Genomic DNA, 9,458 nt, shown 5'->3' on the forward strand with positions numbered 1-9,458 from the left:
CCAAGTACGTCTCCGAGGCCAAGAGGCGCGAGCTGCTGGGGAAGGCCCGCGACGGCAGCCTGACGCTGGACCAGCTGGCCAACCTGCTCGCCCTCCTGGTCCAGGAGGCGGTGGAGCGGAGCAGCAAGGTGACGTTCCGGGGCCTCAGGCGGCAGGTGACCGCCTCGGACCTGCTGGACTCGGGCATCATCGACAAGGACACGCTGGCCGACCTGGTCCAGGGCTCCAAGACGGTGGAGCAGGTGACGCAGATGGCCTCCGTCAAGCGCTACCTGGACGGCACGGGCTGCATCGCCGGCGTGCTGGTGCCCTCCAAGGCCGACCCCGCCAAGACGGAGAAGACGAGCATCTACCAGGCCATGCGGAAGGGCATCCTGAGGCAGGGCACGGCCCTGGTGCTGCTGGAGGCGCAGGCGGCCACCGGCTTCATCATCGACCCAGTAAAGAACCAGAAGCTCTCCGTGGACGAGGCCGTCTCCTCCGGGCTGGTGGGCAGCGAGCTGCACGAGAAGCTGCTGTCGGCCGAGAGGGCCGTCACGGGCTACACCGACCCCTACAGCGGCGCCCAGATCTCCCTCTTCCAGGCCATGCAGAAGGAGCTGATCGTCAGGGAGCACGGCGTCCGCCTGCTGGAGGCCCAGATCGCCACCGGCGGCATCATCGACCCCGTGCACAGCCACCGCATCCCCGTGGAGGCGGCCTACGAGCGCGGGCTGTTCGACGAGGAGATGAACCGCATCCTGTCCGACCCCAGTGACGACACCAAGGGCTTCTTCGACCCCAACACGCACGAGAATCTCACCTACATGCAGCTCCTGCACCGCTGCGTGCCCGACCCGGACACGGGGCTGTATTTCCTTAAGATTTTTGCTAAGTAATCATCATTATTGTTTGTTTTTTTCTCTGTTATTACCTTGGTGAACAATTTTCCGTCTGTTCCTACTTGCTTTACTTCTTGCATTTTTTTCTCCCTTTTTTTTTCTCACTGACTTACCTTGTTATTCTTATTCTCCTGCGGGCACTTTCAGTATTTCCTCCTTCGCTTTCATTTTTTCACAGTACTCAGGCATGAAATATGGGTTTCAAGTGACTCAGTGATGCATTACGTTATAGCGTCTAATCCTTTTTCTTTTATTACCTTCCTGGAATTCATGAATCAGCCTGGCTTATCTCCGGTCGTTTATGTGCAGTATACTGTATGCTTTCTTCTTATATGGACAAAAATCTCTTACAGTATTAGCTGACGTGAGAACTGAATTTTTGTTTCCCATCTCATGTGTATTCTTTTCGCACTGAACATGTTTGCACCCATCTCGGTGGCACTGACACAGTTTTAGGTTTGCACATCCGACGCTTCCACGCAGGCACAGCATCGTGCTTACGTTGGCTGCTCCTGGAGGGGCTCGCTGAGCTTCCTCTCACTGCCTCAGCCCATCCTGTTTCCCCGGGGGTCTCTGGATCACTTCCTCTCTCAGCTGAGTGCTGGTTGGTCTCTCACTGCTTCGCACACTGCAGTCACTTGGTACTTACTTTCATAGCATCACCATCACCGAGGTTGGTTCCCCTCCCTTCAGTTCTCTTGCTCTTCAGAGAGCGCCCATAGAGTTGTTCCATGGGATCCTCTGGGAGACAGCAGTGGGTGCCGTGTCGCACTGCTGGCCAGGGCTGTGCTGGTAGCAACAAGGAGCTGCAGGAGGGAGCTGTGCCTCTGCCGCTTCCTTCCCTCATTTCTCAGCTCTGCGATTCCCTGTGTTTCACTCACCTGTCCTCCTCCAGGTGCAGCCCATGTGCGTGCTCCCACATTGGAGGCAACCCCGGCACTGCTGTACAGTTCTGGGCTGAATAACTCTACTCCTGTTTAATAAAAGGAAACTTAGAATCCTCAGATGCACTGCTTGTGGATGTTTGTAATTAACCCAGTTACGTTCTGGAAAAGCAAGTTTTCACTGTTGTCTTTGGAGCTGACAATAGAAAACAAACGTAGGTGAGATGTGGAAAGTAGCAATGAACCTCAGCGGAGCGCCAGGGATGTGTGGGAGTCCCCATCCCTGGAGGTGTCCCAGAGGTGAGCAGATGTGGCATGCAGGAACAGTGGGCACAGTGGGGATGGGTTGGGGTTGGACTTGGTGGTCTTAGAGGTCTTATTCAACCTTAATGACTCTGAATGTAGGATTGTATGAGTGGGCATGGAGGGGATGGGTTGGAACCCGAACATCTCCACTTGGACCACTGTGATCCTGCTCACCACCCTCAGCTGAGAGCACGCAGTAATTAATGTGAATAATTACACACTACAGCCACAAAGAAGAGCGGCACACACTTTCCTGCCACACGATGCTTTGGGCCAAAGTGCCCTAAAATGCCCCATTTGGAGCAGGATGGGAGATGTGTGACCACACGCTGCCTTTTTGGCCATCACACTGGGCACCACGGATTTCTGATGGCAGAGCTGCATGTTTGCAGTACGGCGCACGTCCCAAAACGTTGAGGTGCTGCACTGAGGGACATGGTTTAGCAGGAAATAGTGGTGATGCAGTTGGACTGGATGATCCTGGTAGGTCTTTTCCAACCTTGGCCATTCTATGAGTGATTCTATAATTCTCTTGGCTGCAGGGTGAACCAAATCCCACCTGCTTGGCCGTCCTGCTGCCTCTGCAGCCTCTCTGAACTGCCCTGACCCCATTGCAGGAAGAACCATGGTCTCTTACGGTGCTGCTCTACCACGAGCACAGTGCGAAGCCAACAGGGTGCACAGAGCTGGGGGTGTCTGTGACCTCAGAACACCCAGACCAACCAACAGCCCCAACCCAACCAACAGCCTCAACCCAAAGCCCCAACCCACAGCCCTTCAGCACATTTGAGGTCTGCAGAATCACAGGATGGTTTTGGTTGGAAGGGACCTTTAGGATCACCTGGTTCCAACCCGCTGCTTTAGGCAGGGACACCTCCCTCTGGCCCAGGTTGCTCACAGCCTGCTCGAGTGCTTCCAGGGGAGGGGGCATCCACAACCCCACTGGGCAACCTGTTCCAGTGTCTCACCACCCTCACAGTAAAGAATTTCTTCCTAAGTATAAAACTTCCCTCTTTCAGTTTAAAGCCATTTCTCCTCGTCCTGTCACTACACGCCCTTATAAAAGTCCCTCCCCAGTTTTCCTTCAGGTACTGGAAGGGCTGTAAGTTCTTTCCAGAGCCTTCTTTTCCCCAGGCTGCAGAGCCCCAGCTCTCTCAGCCCATCCCTGTAGGGGAGGTTCTCCAGCCCTCTGATCATCTTTGTGGCCCTCCTCTGCCCCCCTCCAACAGCTCCACGTCCTTCTTGTGTTGGGACCCCCAGAATTGGATGCCGCGCTCCAGGCAAGGATCACGCAAGAGCAGAGTAGGGGGCCTGCAAAGCAGGCAGCTCATTCAGCTGCTTGCAAAGCTGAAAGAGGAGCAAATGTGAGCACGTCGGGTCCAGGTTCCAGAGCACCTTGCAGATTTCTCAGGGCACCACCAGCAGCTCCTGGCAGAGCGACGTCTGCTCCCGCCCTGGGAGGAGAGCAGCGGTGCGAGGGGTAATCGTGCACCACGAGCGGATGGATGGATGCCCTCTGCTGTGCCCGGAGATGCAGAGCAAACTCTCATGCCAGGACTTTATGGGAAGCCGGGAGATCAGTGAGTTCTCTGGAAAGGCTGCAGGAAGCCGCTGCCGGCAGCGCCCCGGGCTCTTTGCACGGCTGCGTGTGCCGCGGATCTGAAGCACCGGCAGAACTTCCACTGATCCGCATCGCACGTCTGGGTGAAAGATGCTCAGAGTTCAGTTCCCACAGAGCTCCGAGTTGTGCAATCGCTCAGAATAAAAAGGATTTTTGTCTCTTCTGTTTGCCCATAGCTGCTGCTCATGCCCATCCCTCAAGTGCTGGGCTCGGCCGGTTCAGCGTGCGTTCCAAAGAGCTTTAGAATTGCAAAACATCCTGAGCTGTCAGGAGGGACCCACAGGGACGGAATGGCTTCGACTGGAGGGGGTCCCAACCCCACTGCAGGGTCACACAACCGTTAAGGTCGGAGAAGACATCCAAGATCCCCAACCCATCCCACCGTGATCATGCCCCCAAGCGCCACATCTCCACGCTCAGGGATGGGGACTCCATCGCCTGCCTGGATCCCTGTGTGAAGCACAGCAGGTGCGACGTGGGCACCCGCAGCCGTGGGGACGTTCCCCAAACCCCTCACCGCAGCTTCATGCATCCCCTGCATCATACGGGCCCTGAGCTGCCCCCTACGAGCAGCTCCAGGCGCATCGGCCACAGGGAATCCCGGTGCAAGAGCTCCACCGTGTGCCGCCTTCCGCAGTGCGCTGGGCACCAGGGCAGGTTGGGGCTGAGTTGATGGAAAGCAGCTGTGCTGGAAGGACCTGGGGGTCCTGGTGGCCAATGGCTGACCAGGAGCCAGCAGTGTGCTCTGACTGCCAAAAAGACCGATGGGACCTGAGGTGCCTTGCACAGAGCGTGGCCAGCAGGGCACGGAGGTTTTCCTCCCCTCTGCTCCGCCGTGATGGGTCACAGCCAGAGCACTGCGCCCGGTGCTGGGCTCCCAGTTCAGGGCAGGCTGGGAACTGCTGGAGAGAGCCCAGCAGAGGGTGCGGAGATGGTGGGAGCCCGGAGCACCTGATGGGAACGGGCTGAGAGCCCCGGGGCTGTGCACCTGGAGGAGAGGAGGCTGAGAGGGATCTGATCAGCGCTGATCGATATCTGAAGGGTGGGGTCAGGATAACGGGGCCAGGTTGGACTGGAGGATCTCCGGAGATCCTCTCCAACCCCTGCAGTTCTGGGGTTCTGTGTCTGCTCTGAGCCCACAGCCGTCCATCCTGGGCTGTGCGGCTGCACGGTGCTGCAGGGGAGCCGTGTCAGCACCTCCAGCAGAGGACATTTCCCAAATCAAACATCGACGGAAAGCAACATCTCCCCGTTGCCAAAGCATCCTTGAGGAAGGATCTCATCTCTCTGATGTGGTTGGCAGCTGCTCCAGCCAAGGACACCCACACCTTCCGGCAGGTGAGGCCATGCCACCGGGCTGCGATGCCCGTGAGTCCCTTCCAGGCTGCCCTGGAAGCTGCAGGACCAGCTGCTGCGTCACCCAGCACTGCGGGGCTGCGCTGCAGAGCATCCCGTGTGTCCAGGCTTTGTGCAGCGAGGGGCACTCCCTGTGCCCTGCACCCTCACTGGTTTTTTTCCTTATGATGGGCAGCCGTGCGTACAACCAAACGAGGCAGGATGCGGCTGCATGGCACCACAGCACTCCAGTGCCTCGTGCACTGACCCCAGAGCGATGCTGGACAGTGATGCTGTGCTTCTCTGCCTTCTCCTCCAGCATCCCTCCTTCAGATGTGGTGTCATCTGCATTCTCGCAAACTTCCAGCTCCTGGCACAGCAAAATGTGCAGTCACTCCATTTTGGTTGTAAACCAAAAACGGGAACTGCAGCCCAACTCCAAACCCTCTGTTGGTGTGCAAAGTACACGAGATGTGGTGTTGGCTTGCAGCGGCAATTCAGCTGCCTTCCAGAGAAGGACAAAATAGGTAAAACTATCAGTGCTGCTCAGCAAGGACACTGCTTGCTAAATTATCTGCAGGTTTTGTCCTCGTGCCAACCCTTGCCAAAGCAAGAGCACCACGTCTGCCACTCAGAGGGGCCACACCATGAACACAGCATGGCTGCCACTGAGATCATATCATAGAATCACAGAACCCCAGCATGGCCTGGGTTGCAAAGGAGCCCAGCGCTCATCAGTTCCAACCCCTGCTGTGTGCAGGTCGCCAACCAGCAGCCCAGGCTGCCCAGAGCCACATCCAGCCTGGCCTCGGATGCCTGCAGGGATGGGATGAGCATCCACAGCCTCCTTGGGCAACCTGTGCCACTGCCTCACCACCCTCTGCATGAAAAACTGCCTCCTCACATCCAACCCAAACCTCCCCTGGCTCACTTTAAAGCCATTCCCCTTGTCCTGTCACCACCCACCCTCACAAACAGCCGTTCCCCTCCTGTTTATCCGCTCCCTCCAAGCACTGAAGGCCGCAATCAGGTCTCCCTGCAGCCTCCTCTTCTCTTCTCCCAGCTGAACCAGCCCACTTCCCTCAGCCTTTCCTCACAGCAGAGCTGCTCCAGCCCTCTGAGCATCTCAGTGCCTCCTCTGGACCCGCTCCAACAGCTCCCTGTCCTTCCTATGCTGAGGTCCCCAGGCCTGTGGCTCCGTGTCCCTGTGGTGCTCAGCGCTCAGTGAAACACAGGGAGGCTCCTGGCACCTGGAGATGCCACCGACGGCCACAGCCCGGTCCTGAGAACCACAGAACCACACTCAAGATGGGCCACACCACGTGCCTCTGCACCAACCCCAAGGAGCAAGATCCTCCAAGGTATCCACAGGACGTGGTGCAGATGGGGAGCAGCTGGAGGAGCAGCTGCAGGGAAGGAGGAGCTGGCCCCATTATGCCAGCATCCCAAGGTGAGGGGCTGGTGCTGCTCCCAGGATGGGATGGGAGCTCTCCTTTAAGCCTCAAGGCTAACGTGGAGCTCCAGGAGCAGCGGAGAGGGACGGGTACAGCACAGCACAGCACAGCACAGCTGCACACACACAGGCACTGGCTGTAGAGCTTCAGCTCAGCCACTTCCAAACAGCCGCTGGGAGTGCCTTAAGGCTCTGGAGAAAGCAAACTGCCCAGGGGCTGAAAAAGAAAAGGCAATGTCACATCTCAGGAATTGGCCAAGGAGTGGGGAGCAGCGAGCAGGATGAAATGCTCAATCCTCATCAGTAAAGAACGACCTAATTCTCTGCTAATGAGGGAATAGGGCGCAGGTGAGGCACCATCATTTCCAAGGGATGCAGCTCCCGGGATCCGCGGCTGATTCACTGCAGGAGGTGCCTGCATGCAATGCTGTCACCTGGCTGCCCCAGACGGGTCCACACGTCCTGCAGGAGATGTCTGCTATCGGAGCAGTCGTGCTCTGCTCTCTGATCCGCTCTCCACAGCTGTAGTGGAAGCCTGGGCTGTGCTGCAGTGAAATAAACCACAGCCTCTGCTCTGATGAGTGCAAAGTGATGCATCTCTGAGGGAAGCCGCCAATTGCAGCACTCCAAGCTGGTGGCCCAAATGAGCTGCGTGGCTCTGGGTGGTGGTCCGGAGTCACTGGGACCACTCAGGGGAGCAGCTGCAGTCAGTGCACGGAGAGCACAGGGCAGTGCCACACTGCCTGCTGCTGCCCCCGGCCAAGCTCGTGCCCAGGGCTCGTGCTGCTCAGAGCAGGGCGTAGAGAGGATCCTCCTGCTGGCACGGGCACCGTTTGCAGCCCTCTTACCCAACTCCTGCCAAGGACCCGACCCTGAACAAGGCTCTGTCTGCAGCACAGCCCAAATATCGAACCTTCAAACCTACACTGAGGTGCACTGGCTCGTGGCATCAGCAGCTGGAAGCAGATGTTTGGTAAGGAAGAGTTTCTGGGGAGGGAGGAAAGGCAGCAGAACCGGGTCCTGTGCGCAGCTCCATCCCCACACGCAGGGACCTCCTGCCCAGGTGCACTCAGCAGAGCCAACCTCTGCGGTGACTCAGAGGGAAAACGCTCTGTGTGCTGCTCATCCAGTCCGGCGAGCACCCACGCAGGCAGGAATGTGCACCCACAGCAGAGCCCAGGGAGGGAAGGGCAGGGGCTGGGAACGCCTCTGAGTGGGGCACCACCTCACACGCACCCACACGGGGATGGGCGCGCACACACACACACACACACACACACGTGCAATCACACAGGTGTAGGTGTGTGAGCGCACCCGTGCTCTCCTTCGCACGTACGCCATCAGACGTGCACACGCGTTTGAGTCGCACACCTCAGAGGCGCAGTCACACGTGTGGGTTTACGTGAGCACGTGTGCACGCCGTCGGCGTCCGAGCACACGCACAGCTGCGCCATTACACACCTGAGCAATCCAGCCCAAACCACACTTCTGCTCAAAGAAAGCACCAGGAGAGCTACGCTCACCAGAGCCGTGGCTGTGGTCCGATGGCGCGTGGCTCAAACAGGGGGCAGAGCCTCAGCTCCATCCAGCCCAGTGCTGGGCAGAGCCCCTCGCTCCCCGCTCCTGCACATCCCACGCCAGCGAGCGACCCAGCGGGTGCCCTGAGCCCCCAGGCGGGTGCTGGCCTGGCACTGTGCTGGCTGCCCTGCTCTCCAGGAGCTCAAAGGTAACAGAGAGGCACTGCCCGGAGAGGAGCGTCCTGCTTGGAGACCTTCATCTGCTGCCCGGATCTGACCCAGGTGCACCCACTCTGGGCGGCCCTGCCGGGGTCCCTGCCAACCTCCACTGCTCTGTGATTCCATCGTTTTGAGAGATGTCCATCCCAGGGCACCTCCAGCCTCAAGGACCATCCAACTCCACCCATCGGAAGGATCTCCAGTGCCTGCATGGTCCCAGCCCCACCGGGGGGCAGGCTGGACCTCCGTCCCCCACGGGGAGCGAGGAGGGCCACGGGAGGTGGCTGCAGCTCCTGCCCCAGATGAGGGGCTCAGCCAAGGTGGGCTAGATGAGCCCAGACCCATAGAGACCCCCGGGATATCAGGTCACACATCAGGAGATGGTGGTAGCAGAGCCCAGAAGCGGAACCCTCCACGGCCATCGCTCACTTGACCTCCTGGGGCAGGGGCAGCTGCAGCACTGCCGAGGCACGGGCATGCCACAGTGGTGGGCTGTATTTTGGCTGGGCTCGTGGCACGGGGCAGGGCCCGCGTGTCAGCCCCTGGGGCGGGGAAGCCGAGGATTTAAATCGGGAGCCTGCCTCGGCTGCTCGTCCTGCCTGAGAGGCGGTGGGAGGAGGAGGAGCGCAGCCCGGTGGGGAGCAACGGCTCCGGATCGGCGTCCAGCAGGTAGGACACGGCCCGTCTGGGGAGCTGGGGGGCACCGGGACCACTGGGCAGCCTGGCGCAGCTCTGGTGTTGGGTGCACTGGGTCACCGTGCAGATCCCAGAGGCTTGCAAGGGAGAGAGACCCCTCCTCCACCGCTGCCATTTGGAGGGCAGCTGAAGCCGTGGGCTCCAGGTACGGCACAGTCCTTGCTAAGAAGAGACGAAGTGATGGAGCGGCTCTAGAGCTGGTGGAGCTGGTGCTCCATGCGATGCGCTTCGTGTCATAGAATCATAGAATGAATCACGGAATCATAGAATGGCCTGGGTTGAAAAGGACCTCAAAGATCATCTGGTTTCAACCCCTCTGTCACGGGCAGGGTCGCCAACCACCAGACCAGGCACCGGGACAGGAGGATTTGGGGGGAAGCGGCCATTGCTGTGGGACCCTCCTGATCCCGCAGGACAGAGGAGGACAGAGGGCTGTGCTGAGGTCTCAGCTGGGAGCCTGGCAGCGGGGCTGTGAGCACCAGGCTGGGGTGCAGCAATGCGCACACCGCCCGGGGTGCAGGCAGGGCAAGGGGCCACGGCTCGCCC

General features: G+C 59.1%; 1 protein-coding gene across 1 annotated transcript in view; it reads left to right on the plus strand.

Annotated features, from left to right (window-relative positions):
* Positions 1-9,458, plus strand: part of LOC104915409 (epiplakin-like) — a gene marked incomplete at its 5' end in the record, with an annotated part of 16,894 nt that overhangs the window by 2,259 nt on the left and 5,177 nt on the right. Inside the window, one exon of the mRNA XM_031557461.1 lies at positions 59-875. Within this exon, the coding sequence (XP_031413321.1) occupies positions 59-875 (817 nt within the window). The remainder of the gene's footprint in view (positions 1-58; positions 876-9,458) is intronic.

This window comes from Meleagris gallopavo (genome assembly GCF_000146605.3).
Source record: "Meleagris gallopavo isolate NT-WF06-2002-E0010 breed Aviagen turkey brand Nicholas breeding stock chromosome 1 unlocalized genomic scaffold, Turkey_5.1 Chr1_random_7180001957580, whole genome shotgun sequence".
Classification (NCBI taxonomy): Eukaryota; Metazoa; Chordata; class Aves; order Galliformes; family Phasianidae; genus Meleagris; species Meleagris gallopavo.